This window comes from Perca flavescens, chromosome 19, assembly GCF_004354835.1.
Source record: "Perca flavescens isolate YP-PL-M2 chromosome 19, PFLA_1.0, whole genome shotgun sequence".
NCBI lineage: Eukaryota > Metazoa > Chordata > Actinopteri > Perciformes > Percidae > Perca > Perca flavescens.
In genome coordinates this window covers 28,187,784-28,205,567 of record NC_041349.1, presented here as the reverse complement: position 1 = coordinate 28,205,567, position 17,784 = coordinate 28,187,784, and the positions used below count along the sequence as shown (strand labels likewise).

At 41.4% G+C, this 17,784-nt stretch overlaps 1 protein-coding gene across 4 annotated transcripts; it reads right to left on the bottom strand.

Annotated features, from left to right (window-relative positions):
- Positions 1 to 1,238: 1,238 nt before the first annotated feature.
- kiaa0232 (KIAA0232 ortholog) lies at positions 1,239 to 17,215 on the bottom strand. Of its 4 annotated transcripts, none has more exons than XM_028563778.1 (8): positions 16,872 to 17,215; positions 14,291 to 14,865; positions 13,742 to 13,882; positions 10,333 to 10,402; positions 10,138 to 10,222; positions 6,611 to 9,989; positions 4,781 to 4,889; positions 1,239 to 3,786 (listed from the first exon to the last, which is right to left on the bottom strand). In XM_028563778.1, the coding sequence occupies exons 2-8, from the start codon at positions 14,525 to 14,527 to the stop codon at positions 3,770 to 3,772; spliced, it is 4,038 nt and encodes a 1,345-aa protein (XP_028419579.1). In that variant the 5' UTR covers positions 14,528 to 14,865; positions 16,872 to 17,215; the 3' UTR covers positions 1,239 to 3,769. The 4 variants fall into 4 exon arrangements, with proteins under 4 accessions (XP_028419579.1, XP_028419578.1, XP_028419580.1 ...); XM_028563777.1 differs by having other exon boundaries at positions 16,886 to 17,215; XM_028563779.1 differs by lacking the exon at positions 16,872 to 17,215 and adding an exon at positions 16,694 to 16,771.
- Between the last annotated feature and the right edge of the window lie 569 nt (positions 17,216 to 17,784).

The following is a 17,784-nucleotide window of genomic DNA, read 5'->3' as shown; positions in this document are numbered from 1 at the left end:
TGAATAATTGATTTTTTCACTTATTTTGGTAACAATAATTAGTGCCAGATTACACAAAATATATCGACTTTTATATCCAGTGTTTCAAAAAGAGTATATCAAGATATGTAAGATATATAAACACATTCCTAACCCTATTTTAAATACTAGAAAATGTTGCCAAAACATAACATGTATTGCCTGATAAAAGAAAAAGTGATGTTAATATTATTTCATTATAACCTTTTGGATGGATGCTGTAGTGTCCACCAAACAATATATATAACAATTTCTCCAATGGCAACCCACAAAAACAAAAATAAATGGATAGGTCCTAAAATGTTTGAAGCTTCCATTACAATATCATTGCGCATCAGCAGCCAATCCTAACTAAAGCCTCATATGTGATATGAGAAATGAGCTGGCTGTTCCTCCTACAGCATCGTCACCCTGCCCTCTAGTGTTAGCATCAGGTCATGGATTTGAAAATGTCAAGCAGCCTTTGCTTCCTAAATTCAAAATTATAATAAAAATAAAATAAAAAATAAAAAACACAGGGGAATTCATAGGCTGAGGTTTGGTTTATTCCTTTATTAGATGTTAAGAAAAATCCACAATGAAACAAAATAATTTACTCAGGGTGTACATGAAATTAGAACACATCTACCCAGGATAGATGGGATTTAGGGACATGAAGGAAAGGGGGGTGAAGGACGTCTAGGTGGGAATGAAAAGATGAGCAAGTTTTCAGTGCTGGATATGTTCTTCAGACCACGGTGCGATTGAAACTCAGCGACCCCGTCAGTGTCGTTCCAAATGCATATACCCTCACTGAATGCATTTTTCTCGTCATACATGTCCCCCAACATGGTCTATTAAAATGGAAGAATTAAATGAAGAAAGGTGGGATGCATTCCTTTCGACTCCCATGTTAAGTGCTTTTTGGGACTTGACCACTTGCACACATTCGCTCACAGATTCACACACTCACAACATTCTTTCAATCACCGATTTAACCTCACTTGTATTTTTTATTTGTTTTTATTCAACCAAAATATTGTTAAATCCAACATAAAAAACAAGTGTGATGTTTGCATGCTGCATTTTTAGAGACCGTCAATGATTGGTTTCTGTTTTCTCTCAGGCGTCCCTCACGCAAAAGTAATCAACATGCAAAAATGAACTGAATGACTTTTTCTCCATATATTCTTGGATGTTTACATGCGCCAAGGTATTGCATAGGACTCTCAGGGCTCTTGAATTCCCCTCCACATTGCGAATGCAATCTACAATGGCTTACTTCTTCTTCTTTTTTTTCCCTAAAGCTATAGCTCTAAGTTAATGACAGTCACCTCTGTGGTTTACTCCTGTCAATAATCTCTGCTCTACAATCAAATAAAAGGTTTTACATTGATGCATCAATGCACTGTCACAGGTCTGAGTGTAGATTATGCAGTAATGCTTATATTAAAAAATTCCTGAGTGTCCGATGACTGTCAAAGAAAGGTGACAAGACCCAGAAGTTAGAGTACCTTTCATTCAGCTACTTGGGGGAGGGGGAGGGGGAGTGTGTGTGGGGGGGGTGTTCTTTTCTTTTTCTTTTCAATTGAAGTGACATTGGATTGAACAAACCATACATACAAGCTTTGCATTTTTAAATGAGGAAGCCATTTTCCAAAGCCATGCCCGCAATAGAAACACCTTTACCTGCGACAGTGCATTACAGAGTCTGCTCACACTGCTGACCGGTTTTTCATTGCCCACTAATGGAGGGATGATTTCAGTTGTCTGTGCTTCAGTTTCATGGTATGTGACAAATAAGTCACTCGGCCACTGTCCTCGTAACCGGTTTAAAAGTTAAATCGAAAGGTAAGAAAAAAAATGTATAAATGCACAATGCATTTCTCTGCAGATGCTTTGACTTAAATTTAATTTTCAAAGCACAGGTCACAAGAGGGGCCAGTCCAACCACACCTCAATCGTTTCATAGCTAATTTGTACAGGCCGTTTCAAATTTAGAAGGGGGGGGGGGGCACTTATGCATTTGCATATTTTTTGTGTGAATGTACTGTATGTCTCTGCATACATTCACGTTTCTCTGAGATAAAATAGTCTAGTGCACTCATTCTGAACCAGTGCCTTCACAAGTTCTGTTGCCAACACAAACAGTGAGACGTTACTCAATATTTCAACAAGATATATTGTAAACCAAAAAACAAAAACAAAAAAACACACACACACCTCATATGGGAAAAAAACAAAAACAAATATTTTGTACCTTAGTGTAATTATGCCATGTTTTTGGTTTGACCACCACCCCGGCCACTGGTTTTGTTAGACATTTGTTACATTAGTTGCAGCATGGACAATTAACCATCAGTCAATGCTGATTTTGTCCTTTCTGCTTTGGGGACGAGTAACTGAAAAGATGGGTAGCAACGTGAGATGTATTATCTGCACGTTATTTCGGCTTATTTCTGCTGTTACAGGCCTGACGTTAAGAAAAAAAAACAAGACACATTAAGCAAGAGCCGCGATCAGGCTAAACTTTTTCTTTTTTCTTTTTTTTTTTTTTTTACTTCTTTTCACAATTTTTTGCAAAAAGATATTCATTGAGTCTGACTGTCTGGACTACAAACAAAACTAGGCTATGCCATCTACTTCTCACAGCCGTATTGTGGAACTGCAAATTCAAAAAAGGTTTGAACATATTCATAGCACCAATAGTCTGTACCATAGAAATTACAAAAAAATTAAAACAAAAAGGTTTCATTCAGTTGCAACACAGGTGTCTGCAGAAATGGCTGTAGTCATGTTTTTCTTTATGATGTTTTAACCCAAAACTCAAACTTTTTTTTTTCCTTTTTATCCCCCAATTCTTTTACAGCATTGCATTTCAAGTAGATTATTAGTATTCTTTCCAACAAAACTCCTTTTGATTTCCTGTTTTTTCTATTTTTAAAAAGGATTTTTTATTATTATTTTAGCCTCACAAACCATACTATTTCTACAACTAGCTTCTGTAGGACTATCACCATTCAAAAATCAGACTCATTTATGATAACTTTTCACACATGGGGAATTTCGGGATAGAAAGAAGAAAGCTGCACACATTCTCTACTTCACATTCAGAAAGTCTTCCAAAACAAACTATTTAAATTAAACTCTCAAATGCTTACGCAACTCAAAAACCTCAACATCCTTATATTGTCTTTCTGAACACAAGATGGAAAGTAGAGGATGCGATAGCAGTCGTTTCACACAAGATTATGTTCAACTAGGGAAAAGAGTGAGAGACTGGCTGGACGAACACACATGCACAACCATTCAGATACCACCAACAACCAGTATCCTAGCTCAAAAGCAAAATGGCGGGAACAAAACGGACGAGAATAGAACAAAAGATTGTCCCTACTACCTAACTGTGAGACTTGAATGAGGACCAGTGTACAGAAGAATCAAATTAAACACATTCTAAAAATGCCTAAAATGCATGTCTGCACATTGCATCACTCAAAGACTGAACATATTTTTTGAGTTTTCCTATTTTTCTCTCGCTTTTTTTTTTTTGATCTGATTGTTGATTACACAAGGTTTTTAAGTTAGTAAATGAAAACCAGCAGGTTTATGTGTGGGTTTGTTTGAAGGGGGGGTGGGTCAGAAAATGAGCCTACATTAGGTTTTTTCAGCTCTGAGATGACCCTGAATCTTTGCTGGTAGGAGGTCCAGTCACAAAAAGGAGAGGAAGGTTTCCTCTCTATGACAGGTGTCCTCTGCAAAACTGGAGTATTCAAATGTTGTTGCTCCCTGGAGAAAAGAAGTCAAGCAGAATGGTTAGATTGTAGCACGCGTGAATATCCATGCTGCAGCTGACCGACTGTCCTGTTGATTTCTTTACCGCCAGCATCTGTTGTATTTTCCAACTGACGGTTCAGATTCTGTGACCCAACAAGGAATTTCAGCTGGATTGCCACGGACGATGTTTTTCTCAAAATCCCTCAGTGGATTTTGATAGCCGTTAACCACTAATGGGGATACTATTTAGTTAGCTCACATATTTTGATGGTTGTTATAGCAGAAGCTGCTGGCCAGTAGTGTACGGGTCTGTCTCTAGGATCCCGTCAATATTTGGTCAATCCTTCCCCATGAGAAACTCCTTTTGAGTCATAATACTCGGGAGGTGGTCACATATTTCAGTGTAATGCCAATTGTTATGTAAACATTTACCTGGTGAATTCTAAAAACTATTTGAGGGTTGCTTCTTGCTTGTACAATTTACAACAGAAGTTCTGAATTATTAGTGAAGACTATTTATCTAAAATGTCATTGTGAAGATATTTTGTTAAAGCACCAGTTGTCAACCCTATAATATCGCCACAATATCGACATCGAGGTATTAGGACAAGAATATCGCAATATCTGATTTTCTCCATATCGCTCAGCCCTAAATGTAAATATTACATAATGAGTTATAATAATAATAAATATCGTCTGCAGAGGGTTAAATGAGTTGGTCGATGCATAGTGCAAGATTTCTCACTTTCAGAACCCGTTTTCAGCCACTACTCTGTGGGCACAGATATGTCCAGTACATTTTGTCACAGTTCGGGACTGGTAGATAAGAGTTTAATAAGTTGGATGTTGCCCTCACATTTGTCTATAACAAACTAATACTATCTCTCAAATTGAAATAAAATAATGAATCATTAACTGTTTAAATTCACTGGTTTGATGTGTTGCAAGAACGTTATGTGAATAAAATGGTAAAAAAAATGAAAGTCGTTTATGAAAACTGGTTTACCTGTACACTGAGATCCAGGGAAAAGGGGGGAACAGAGTGTGCTCTGCCACCAGCACTCGTCCTGCTGGTTGCCAGTTCCTCCCTGTCCACTTATATTTAACAGAGGGAACTGAACAAGACAAATGGAGAAGTGGTTAGTGTGTTTTAGCAAACCGCTGCCTGAGACGTCACAGGTGGAACCCATTTTCAGACCTGCCAACCTTGAAAAACCTTTTTGAGTAGCAACTTACTGATTTATTGTCAAAGTTCTGGTTCATGAACACGGTGGCACGCACGCGGGATATATGTGCCATTAAATGTCAAATCTGTATACATTTTAAACCCTAGAAAAATAATGATGTTCAAGTAGGCTACTTGAATTAGATAAAACATTTTATTTAAATTATCGGTCAGTTTAATTAAATTAAATTAATTTAATACAATTAATGGATCATAATATAATCCAATAAAATAAAATATATTACACTGCATAATGAGCACTTTTACTTTTGGTACTTTAAGAATATTTTGATAATACTTTTGTACTATTAAATAGGGAAGATGTTGAATGCAGGACTTGTAACTGACAAGTAATTTGTAACTCTACAACACAGTTTTTTCTACTTTTACTGCAATACATAATCTAAGTAAGTCTTCCACCTCTGGAAATCACCATGAACACCTGCAGCTGTGTTTAACACTGAAAACACACAGCTCAGTTCAGTGTTGCAGCTCTGCTACAGTAGCAGCTAACCTTTAACGTTACCTGCCGGTCACATCGTCTCTAAACAGTCCGCTCACAGTGAAGTCCTGCACGGATCAACAGGTGTAAGAGTCCGGCGGCTGCTCGCTCCGTTTGTTATAAGACACACACCGAGCAGATTGATGCGCTCACAGAGCCAATCTTTGCAGATGTTACCGCTCGGTGTTTGGCTAGCTAATAAGCCGTTAGCCTGTTAGCTTGAGCTTTATCTGAAGGCGCCGAACGGCCAGCCAAGGTCAGACACACCGACACATTCCGCACATCCTCCGCTCAGTTTAACCCCCGGTACCGGTCAGAAAGGCGTGTTTACTTTGTGTCTCGGCCCTCCGGTGCGTCCAGCGACGGGCTCCGGTCAGTTTTTAATTAGCCTAAATTAGTAACAGTTAATTTTGTTACGGTATGAACTTAATCATAGGAAAGGCAAAACAATATAAGACCTTTGTAACAAAATCCAAGACTTTATAAATGCAAGGCTTTATTAATAATATAAATAAATAATATTTCTCCAAAGTTGACAGGTAGGCTACGTAAATTAATTCATTTCACAATTTCACTTTTCTACATCAAATCTGTTTACCTTTGCCAGCACCGTCCTCCCTTTGAGAAACCCATAGATATTGGGGAAACCAACCAAACTAAACGGGAATGAGGGAGGAATGAATAACACTATCAGTAGCCGATATCCCCGATTGACATTAGAGGAAGGGACTCGACGGTGCGATTGGTCAAACTCTTCTTCTTTAGTTTTTTTTTTCAGCATGCTCGTGGCTGCTACGCTGTTTAGCCATAAGTTTTGCTGCCTACTACCATCAAGTGTTAGACTGAGACGGTTACTGCGCGTCAACGAGTGAACTCAAAGCAGTCACCTGGTTTACGCGTAGTTTAAAGTGACAAATCGTATCACCGTATTTTGATGTCAAAATACGTATCTACTACGCAAAATGCGTACAGGTTGGCAGGTCTGCATTTTACAGCTGATGACAGATTATGAAACGCTGTGTGGTTAGGCAAACAATTTTGTCAAAAACTCTCAGGCACACAGATCACAAAATATATTGATTTCTTAGATCATTTTAAGAAAACCTCACCTCTGGCACATCTCCAACAAAGTCATAAGCAATCCCATACTTGTGGATCTGACCTGCTGGTGCAGATAAGCAGGACTGCTTTTCTCCTGAAGATTCCTCCTTTTGAATCTTGCCGACAGAGGCGTCTGTCTGTCCACCTGCGGTGGGTGCAGCTGCTGCCGTTTTGCAGTCTAAGCATATCTCTTGCTCAGCAATTGGCAGGAGGGTACTGGAGCCCTCCTGTGAATCCAGAGAGGTCTGGGCACTCTTCTCCATGCCAGACTTCTTTAATCTGGGTAAGAATTTACCAGATTCCAGTTCTGACTTCCCGTAATAAGGGCCCTCACATTCTGCATCCTCCTCCAGAGGTTTGAGGTCTGCTTGAGGATCATCAAAGACGTCCACCGGCGCCAGGACGGGAAAACTCATCTCCTCCTTGTCAGTTTCAGCCTCAGAATCACTGACTCCTCCAGGAGATAACTCTGAGGCCGATATTGGTCGAAAATGAGTCCTGGGGGAAATGCGAATTGCCCTGTACTGCGTCCGGTTGATGCCATATATTCGTGGGTGGAAGGCGTCATTCTCAGAGTCCGAGCAAAGAATAGATTTGGGCTTGAACCCTGGACTGAATGACGCCATGTCCTCAGGCTCAAAAGAACACTCAACATGGAGGACTTGAGAGAAGGGATTGTTCAGGTTGAAGGATGCGAACGGGTAATCTAAACCTTGCTCCTCACCATGCAAGCCTCCGTAAGATCCGAGCAAATCTTCATGGAAGATGAAAGAAAATCCCTTATTCAATCCATCTCCGCCTCCTTTAATGGCCTGGTCACTCTGCCCAAAGGACACAAGAGGCCTCCACAGGGGCCTGTGCCCAGGGGCAAAGCAGCTACCAGTGTTCATGAACACATCTGTGCCAGTGATGGTAAGCATATCGGAGCTGGAAGCAGATGCAGCTGCAGCGGCACACTGTAGCAGGCTATCTTGGGTGTCACTTGGCGGCAAAACAGCCCAATTCTTATCACCACTTAGTGTCTTCAACTCTCCATACACCCCTCCTAGGATGAATGATGTACTCTCCTTGTCAGAGTTCAGGTCCCAGGGCTTGGACGGAGTCATGTAATCCCCGGCACCATCTACCTTGGAGAGTTTGTTTTTGGCTAAGTCCTGTTCTTCTTTCTTGCCTTCCCAAAGGTGATACTCTGAGCGCTGCACTGCTTTTTTCTGAGGTCCCTGAATTGGAACTCCCTTTGCCTGCACTTCCAGACAGCTGCAGCAGTAACCGCCTGACTCATCGGAGAACAGCCCGTCGCTTGGTTTTTCTGCTCCTTGCTTTGACGTTACAGATTTGTCATCTCCTATTGCAGTCCAAATATCCTTTATTATCCCTGAGCTGTAGTCATCACTGTGTTGGTTTGTGTTGTCCGAAAACATGCCAGTGCTGTACTGTTCACTCTTATCCTCTTCCAATGCTATACCACAAATGGACTCCAATTTAGATTTTTTGGTGAAGGTCTGATTGGATGCTGTACTAATACTGACATCCTCACACTTACGGCCAGGGTCTTCTTGCAAAAAATCCAAGATTTCATCCTCCAGATATGTACCAGAGAGAGGAGGGATTACACAAACAATCTCTTCGTTGCCAATTTGAGCAGCATCCTCCGTTGGAACATTTCCTTGCTCGTTGTCTGAACGAGTCTCCTCTGAATGTGACCACGGACTGCAAGTCCGTGTTGAAAGGTTCGAACAGTGTTCAGTTTCGTCAAAGGCACTATTTTTGGTCCATATTAGCAAACGAGACTGTTTATGCGGATGGGGGTCAAGACAGCTACTAGAATCGGTGTTGTTTTCATGACCAACGGTGAGTGAGTCGCGGGAAAAAGGAAAAGTGGGGCTGTCATACTGCAGCTCAAAAAGAGAGAAGCAGGACGAGTTCAAACCAGACGGTTCACTGGAGGCTTCAGGGACAGGTGGCTCCTCCAGATTTCCAGATAGTGCGCTCAAGGTAAACGAAACACTATCGAAAAGGGGGGAGAGTCGAACGGGAGAGTCTCCTACGAAGCTTTCTCCGTCTATATCTTCTGAAGTAGATGGCGAATAACATCCCCACACTTGAGCCATGTTTTCAAGATCCTCCATTAAGAATCCAATAGATCCCGAAGCTTCCTGCGAGTCTGCCCGTATTGCACTTTTCCCTTGCTGCTCAAGGCCATCTAACACTAAACAACATTCTGCCTCAACGTCTCTTTGCTCTTTGCTTTTTTGTCGAATCATGCTTAAGATTCGACTTTCCTGTACAGAGTCTGAGGCACTAGTATCCAATATGGATTGATAAATGTCAACTTCATAGAAGTGAGTGAATTCAGACAGATGCTCGTCATCTAAATCTCTACTATCCTCTGGCTGAGGGCAGCTTGAGGTCCCAGTGAGTTCAACAGTTTCATCTTCTGCTTCGCCAGGCCCTTCCACAAAGTGCCCATCTACAAAGGAGCCTGCTGCTAGGTAAGCTCTGTGGTAGCTCTCATTGGCAATGCAGATTCCCTGGATTCTCTCCGGCAGCCTCTCCATGTCTGCTGACAAAGCAAAGCCATCAGGAGAGTCTACCTTGTTTCGGTATTTTGTTTCCAGCTTGCTTTGTCTGCTGCTGAAAGGTACAAAATACTCTGTGATGGGCTCAGTGTACCAAAGTGGCTCCTCCATGTATTCCTTTTTGTTTCTGGCCTCAACTCCGGACTCCTTCCCCTCCTTCCAGCCTGGATCTTTACGAATCTCCTTCAGAGGTCTCTTCCCCTTTTTGTAAAGCTGTGGTTGTTTGGCAGCGCCTCCAATGGCACTGCTACTGCTCCCTCCTGTGTTTCTTCGCTCCTCTCGGTCGATTAACTTCACCTGTAGCTTTACCTGCCCGCTGTTGCGTGTTCTCTTATTCTTTGCAGCCTCCCTGGATTTGTGCCTTATTCTAACTGCCTTGCTTCTGGATGACTTCAAGTCACCCTGGTTCCCACTTGAGCTGGAGCCCGCCTCACTAGAGCCAGAAGACCAAGATCTGGGTCTGTACTTGCCCTCAGATCTGTGTCTCGTCTGTCTCTTCGAGTGGACGGTAGATTTCTCCTCTGCTCCTGCACCACCATGGTATCGATTTTCTTTCTCCCTCTTGCTTCGTCGTTGCTGGCCTCTCTCGTTGGTCACAGTAGTGATGGTACCACATGCTTCGAGGTTTCGCTCCTTCGCAGCCTCACCTTCACTGTTGCAATCTTTTGGGGAAGAGGTGTCTGTGCTGGTCTGTGGGGCCGCAGATGATGAACTTGAATACGCGCAGGCCTTAGCTTTGTTCCACACCGTCATAATCTCTTGGAGACAAACAGGTTTCTCTGACAAAGGAGGAAAGGCTTCATAATACCTGCAGTCAAAACAGACCGAGAGAAAACTTGATTTAAATCCATTCATAGCAGCAGAGTTCAAATAAACAAATGCACGGGTTGTGTTATGCAGCCACTTTTTGTAAATACGCATATTCATAGGTCCACAATATACATGATGTAGCTTACATTTCCACCTGGTCCTTTGAAGAGGGGGACTCAGCTCGCTCCGGAGACTGAGAGCCATCAGATTTCTTTTGAATCTGTTTTTCCTCTGTAAAAAGCACATTAAGACAATTTATTAGAACAATTATTATTTAACTTCTATATTTTTATAAAAAAAAAAAAAATTCTAAATATGATAATAACAGTCTTCAACCAAACCTTTCTGTTTGTTTTGGATGTCCTTTAGTTTAGAGCAAAGCTCTTCAACCAGGCTCTCAATTCCAGAGTTCTGCACAAATGAGACAAAACAGAAACAGATTTTTGAGAACTCAAACTAAATATTGTGAACAGCAGATTACAAGATGTATTCGAATACTTGTGAATGTGACAAAACTTTTAGCTTGAACAATAGTTGGAATTGGTCTGAGCACATTTCAACGTACAAAACATATTTGGCAAAAGTTGTATGCCCAGCAATGTGAGTGAAAAACACTGTTACACGCCTGAAATGAAAAGATCTCTAGGGTTTGGGTCGGACCTGTGGCGGTTTCCTGCATGTCTTCCCCCCTCTCTCTCCTGTTTCCTATCTAGCTGTTCTTTCCATTAAAGGTTAAAATGCCCAAAAAAAAAAAATGTAAATCAAATCCAGAAATCCTACCCAGGTATTTTAAGTGGGACACTTTTTTTTTTTAAGATAACAAAAAGAAGCAAGCCGTGATGTACACAAAACAATCATTTTCTTTTTTCTTTTTCTACCTTCAAAAACATCATGACTGACAAGATCCAGTAGTCTTAGGTAAGAATGCAAAGTTTCTAAAAGCTACATTGACCCCTAATGTGACCCAAAACTAAGAATGAAAGGTATGGAGTTGACCCAAGACAAACCAGCTGACGGCTGAGCTTAGGCATGCTCTGCCATGACTGTCCTATATTTAGCTATGGTGTAGAAATGCTTTAAAAAAAAATTTAAATAAAAAAGGGGCTAAGTAACAGTACAAGTGATTACCTCACTATGTCCTAAGACACTGGAAATTTACTACATATCCTGTTTAGCTTATTGCCTTCTCACATTGAGCAATATTATGTGTAAAAAACATAAGGGTTTGAAATAAACACAACAACGTTCAAATGCAAGCTTAGATCAGGTAGGCACTGGCAAATGGCCTCAAAAAAATTAAAATTAAAATCACAACATAGCTGCTCCTGAGTACCAGTCCTGACAGACACTTTAGCTCACTCATTTCCTGATCACTCTCCCGGAAAATAATATTCCTTACCATGCCACTTCATGAAAAGCAAAGCAAAGTTTTCTCCTGCCCTGTGTTTCCTCTTGCATCATTGTGCTAATGCCGGTCAGCTGACAGCCGACCGGCTCTGCCGCTCACTGCTGCAATCCTGTGCAGTGTGTACTGGTTAAAAAATAGACTGCAGAATCCAGTCCCGAGAGAGGAGCGCAACACTCCTCCTCTTGCCTTGCAGACCCTTCCCCCTACCCTCCCTCCAGCTTTATGTTGTGTCATTCTCAACTAAATCACACCTCCCTTACTACTGCAGGCCATTGAAGAAAGTTTAAGTACTGTGAATCTATCTGTAGCTTTTTTGAGTCATATGTATGGAATCAAATGAATATGCTTACATGCAAATGACACTCCTTCGAATGTCATGCATTATAAGTGAGGATAGCATTGTTTTATATCAAGGCAGGGCTCTCCCTGCCATTATACGGCTTAGGGATAGGACCTCAACAAATGGGGTCCCGGTACATTGCGCGAGCATGACGCCTGGCCAATCCTAGCGCTTGAAAGCTAAGCAGGGCGGGTCTTGCCGACAAAGCAAAACAGGTGCATAATAATGCCTCGTTGCTGTAAGCGCCATAGCTCTCATGCCATTCAAATGTTTTGTTGAGGATTTTTCTATTGAATCTAATTCTCCCTCCCTTTAAAGTTCCAGTGCGCGAATATTTTATGTTAATGAACGTTAGTTACATTCAAGCCGTTGCCAAATGAGTTGATACAAAGCTAATTTAGACTATCAGCTCCACAAAACTCTCTGTATTTCTCAGTATGGCTAGGTTTACAAAATGGTGTAGTTCGGCGACATTCACAAGCAGCAGCTCAAGTGATGAGTTATACGTCGCCACTAAAAAAGAAAACTGCAGCCCTTGAAAGACCCGAAGAAGGGCCCACAAAATGTTTCAGTAAGTGATTGTACTGCTAAGAAGACCTACGCGTTCAGCAGAAGGACTAAAATCCAAAAAAGAAAGTGACCAAATCCCCAAAAATAATTTGCCCGACAGCGAAGACAAACACGGATAACCATTGTTGTGGCTTTTCCTAGTTGGAAGAAGCTGAAAAAAGGTCAGACACGCTTCTCTTTAATAGGTTAGCAATGGGTTTTGTAATGTATTAGGGAGTAGGAATTATTGCTATTTCATTTACTTGCGTCATGTGGATGCACCGTGTGGTTGTCATTACTTAGAATTCCTCATTGGGGCTATGCACTATACCTTTAGGATTTTTGTTTTATTAACTTAATTAAAATAGGCTAAACTGTAGTGTAGTGAGTTTGTGATTATTTGGCTAATTATTTTATATGGCTTTGGGTAATCGACACAACCACGAAGCTTTATGCAAACGAATGTGTGCAACTGAATTTGTTTATTGGCATTTCTTTAAACCATAACAATCGTCTTGGGCGGTGCTAATCACCGGAGAAAAGCTGCGGTGCCGCTGCAAAATAAGTACGGAAGGAACTTGTTTTGGTGCAACATGTGTACGTTTAAAAGTTGTTTTAGTGTGTCTGGTTGGCTCGGTTGGTAGAGCACGTGCACATGTGCAGAGGTTTGTTCCTCAACGCAGAGGGTTAGAGTCTGACCTGTGACGGTATTCCTACATGTCTTCCCCCCTTTCATATCTCAGCTTTCCTATCGAATAAAGGCAGAAATCCTCCCTCCGACCCCCCTCCCAAAAAAAAAAGTAGTTTTAGTCGTGCGACAGAAAATTCAGATTGGACAGATAGTCTAGCTAGCTGTCTGGATTTACCCTGCAGAGATCTGAGGAGCAGTTAACCATAGTCCTCAGAAATCCACCAGAGTTTAGAACGCCAACACTAAATGAGTGAAATCCGGCAGATTTTCCGGCTGCAACGGAGCAATTCCTGAAGTGGAGCGTCAAGGATATAGACTACCTTTTCGACTAACTGAAGGTGTGGCCACCCAGCCAAATGAGCTGACAATGCATGTACATTGTACTGTCTTCCCTTGTTCAATGCTTTAGCCACTCACATTGACATAGCTTCATTCAGTGTCTATTCATCGTGATTTATGCAATTAATATCTGCATGACTGCACCTTAACATACAACAAAGAATACTAACATTTCTGACATGCCTTCTGTATTCAGAATTATTTTCATTCAAAAGTTTCATATAAGACGATGCAGGGCAAAGAATTACCGCTTCAATGCATTACTGATGACTTGTTTGCATTATTATTACAAAGCCATAGTGATTCAAGTAAGTATCATTTTACACTACAGAAAAATAAAAGCATAACTTGATTAACACCATCCTCATAAATCATGAAAATCACAGGATTACAACAGTCCGCTTGAGTGACAATGCTGCTTACTTCATCAGATGCAGAGCGGAGGCATTGCACAGCAGCTTGCTTCTTCATTTCCTCAAGACTCAAGTCGGTCCCTCCTTTCTTCTTACTCTTGCCCCATTTCTTCCCAGTTCCCTTCTCCCAGCCCAAGAAGATGTCATTTTCCTTTAACACATACCGAGAAAAGAGAAAAAGTCACTCACAAAGGACAAAACAACCTTTTTTAAAGCACAGAAACATTACTCATTTACATTACACTCTAAACATTTCTATAGAAGAAATTTGCACACTAACACAGCAATCTGCATATCAATGACTGTAATGACAAATGACAGGAATCAAAAGGAGGAATTAGTCAGTGGTAGAAGTACCATGATGTGAATGAAAAGCCTCTCCTGGCAAATTGATGTTCTCCTCTACCTAGGCCATTATATTTACACACTAACTTCCCTTCCTGTATAAAGCCCACTGATTACTCATGTGACAATGCAAAACACTGACCCTAACAATGACAAACAAAAACTTTGTAAGCGTTTTGACTTTGACTAGAAATTTAAGGTTGTGGGAGCCCACCTGGTCCTGCAGGTCATAGTCGTAACTGTCATGCAGGAGAAGGCTGAGGACATAGCGGGTGTAAATCATGGCATCAATCCCGCACTTCTCAAGCTCCTGGCAGAGCCAGCTTTGTACTGGACCCAGCGACTGGAGCAGGGACATCTCTGAGGCAGGCAGAGGGCCCGCGAGGGGGTAGGGGCAAGAGAGGTTTTCAGGAGGAGCAGGACCGTCTGAATCGGTGCTCACTGGACGCATGGGACCTCAGGTGTTGGCCATTCTCAGGTGGAGCAGCATTGTGATGGGTAGTTACTGTAGGGTGGTCGGTGGAGAAGGGTACAGAGAGAGGATGAAGCAGAACCTTGGGAAGAGAGGGCAGTCACTCAAGCAGGACGCACTGAAGGGGCTCTACATGGGGAGGCATGTAGGATGTTTTTTTTTTTTTTAATTATTGCTTTGAGCAAACGGGGGATTTTAATCGTCAGGCATGGCTTATGCTGCTGATAGATCTCAGCTGCTGAGCAAAACACAGAATGTGTTTGCGTCTCAGTCGGAGGGGTCCATTTTGGGGCTACGTCTTACTTCACCGGCACAACCTGAAACAGAGGGAAAAAAAACATGCTTCAGTTTCTCATAAATATTTTCAATATTGAACGCAAGCAAAGATATAGTCAAAGACCTTACACATAACCACAGCACAGAGCCAAACAGCAAAATAAATGCATTTTTTTTAAATTTTAAAATGTGGAAAGAAACAGGGAGACAAATGTTGACGGATCCTACCACACAGCATACAAGTTGACTGTGAATAGCCTCGATTACTAGCAAGCTAATAGGCTCCTGAGAGAGCACAAGCTCTGTAAATAATGCAAACAGCACTCACAATCATGACACCTTATTGTGATAAGACCTATTTAAAGTGATTAACATGTTAAAATAATGTGCATTTTCCTCAAAATACAGCACATTTACTACAAAGTGACCTCTCACATCAATGTGAAAGTACCTCAAACACTATTCAAATGTGTATGTGTAATGACTGCTTATGACCCGCCTGTTAAGTAAATGTGACTTAACACATGAACTAAATGACAGAAGTGGCCATGACCACGTAATTTTGAAACACCTGATACAAGGCTTTATAAAACGTATTAAACAGGAAGCACCACTTTGCTTATTATTCCCTTCATTACAATCACAAAATAACAGCTGTATAGTTTCAATTGTGAGTAATACAACCAAATATCTCATAGATTTGTGCCAATAACAAACAACAAGCAAACTCCAGCTAGAATGACTGTGTGGCTGTCAAGTGCATGTGTTTCACATAGCAGCAGCGGATTAGGGGAGAGAAGTGAGGAGCAAATGGAGGCTGCGCCGATTTGATTGGCTGGCCTGGTCGTCACTCAACAGTAGGATATTATAGGTTTACCCATTAGATACGTCAAAAGATAATATGCGATATAATATGCCACCATACTATTTCAGCAGGCATCACCCTTTCGTGGAATAACATTGTCGGTTAAATAAATACAGATACAACAGATAAAAGATTAGCTAGCTTCATCGATATTTGCTAAACATGGCTGACCAGTGTCTACAACCCAGCTGTTTCTTGTATGCACACTAGCCCCGGCCGGCTAGCGCTTGACTGCCCTGCCCACAAACCAACTTTATCCTACAACCGATTTGTTATGGCAATTTCTCTGACATGGAAAATAACATAAGTGCAGTGTGTGCCGTGTTAACTACCGAGTTAGCTACTTCGGGTGCATTGTAACGTTGTGCAAATGTTTAACGTTATGGTTACTGACATTAATGTTACACTGCTGGGCTATCGAGTGCGGCAATGCAACTAGCTACAGAACAGCCAGGAGCGATATTTAAGATGAAGCATTAATGTCATTGGTGATTTGGTAACGGCTGAAGTGTCAAGTAACGTTGTACCGACTTGTGGTATTAACATCGGTTAGCTAGCGTCACTTTGCAGTCAAATGGCAAGGTTAGCTGGACAACCGACCTTTAACGTTAGCCAATGAGCTAGCTAGCCAAGTTAGCTAGCTACCGAGAGCTGCTAGTCTCCTGTTAGGCAGTTTATTATTTTGACGTTTACCTAACGTTCGTCATTCGGGTGAGACAAGAACGTTACATTGCAGTCTAAATTAATTTTAACGCTAATCACGACCTCTCCCAGTCCCGCGAAGGCTAGCTAGCTAACGTTAACGTTAAGTTGGTGTTATATGTCGGACAGTGAACGGAGGCTGCAGAGTGACATTAAATAGTTAACTAGCAAACAGCAACACGCTAACGTTAGGCCAAGTCTAAACTTTCAGTCGGAAACGTAGCACCCAAAATGGCCAAACGTCAACACAATATTGCAGAGATGTGCGATTCAGATTTAAACTAACGTTAGCTTTCACGTACGTTTGTTGTTGTAACCGAGGGGGGAGGAGGAGCGGCTGCCCCGGCGGGCTACCGGAGGACTGTCAGACGTTTTCCCTTCAAAATGTACGCCATATCGTCATACAGCGAAAGAGTAAACTGACTAAACAAGTAACACTTAACAGGGACAAAAACACCACAGTTTGACAAGAAAACTCACAGTTGGTTACAAACCTGCCGCGGGCTGAAGTAAAGAGGAGCCGCGAAAGAGGAGCGGCTATTTCTCTTCCGCTGCCGTTCCGAGCTCGAGCTCTGGAATCCGCTGCGGTAGCATCGCGTATCATGGACGCCGACAGAAATGGCGCTGTTTTCACATCCAGTTCTTCTTCAACAGCGTCGAGGAAAACGGCGACATTCCGGCTCAAGCAGGAGGAAGGTCATTCCTCGATGACAATTACATCCAGAACCACAATGTCCGCTATCGAAAAGCCAGTTTCATTCAGGGAAGGACTCCTAAATGCGCCACCATCCGCGTTCGTATCTAGGCAACAAGGCAAACCTCCCCTGTCCTATTCAGGTTTGATTCCTCCGCTAGGGTATTGCATCAGAAGCCCAACTAGTACTCTTCAAACTAAAGTCATATGATGAATGACATTGAGCAAATTAACACTCAAAACTAAAAAATGAATAAGCGATTCAATCTTCTCCTTTGGGTTCAAGTTTTAGGAATTATTAAAAAAACAAAAACACCAACTTAAATAACTTGTCTTAGCACTATGTTATGGCTAGAGGCACACTATACACAATGGTATAGTATAATATCGTTACAGTTGATCGAAATAGGCTAGTTTATTTACTGTGTCATTATTAATTACTCTACAATATGTTTATGATGGTATTTTCATATAATGTCCATTTTAGCCTAATCAACATAGTCAACAACATTTATAAATGAAACCACAACAGGAATCAAATTTCTGTATTGTATGACTATAGCTTTGAGTTTTCGACCTCTTGCATGAACCAATAATTCTTGGCCTTAGAAAATGCCCCTTTTTCAGTTATAGTTTTGACAAAGCAACTAAAACGGATTTTAGATTGATTTGTATTTATTTAAATTTAGATTGCTGTTA

What these genes read in the sequence shown, in the direction of transcription:
- kiaa0232 (XM_028563778.1), bottom strand. Translation starts at nt 14,527, where the DNA reads ATGCGTCCAGTGAGCACCGATTCAGACGGTCCTGCTCCTCCTGAAAAC. An exon ending in ACTATGACCTGCAGGACCAG is followed by an intron (nt 13,883 to 14,290) that starts GTGGGCTCCCAC and finishes TATGTGTTAAAG; the next exon opens with GAAAATGACATCTTCTTGGG. An exon ending in TCCGCTCTGCATCTGATGAA is followed by an intron (nt 10,403 to 13,741) that starts GTAAGCAGCATT and finishes TCATTTGTGCAG; the next exon opens with AACTCTGGAATTGAGAGCCT.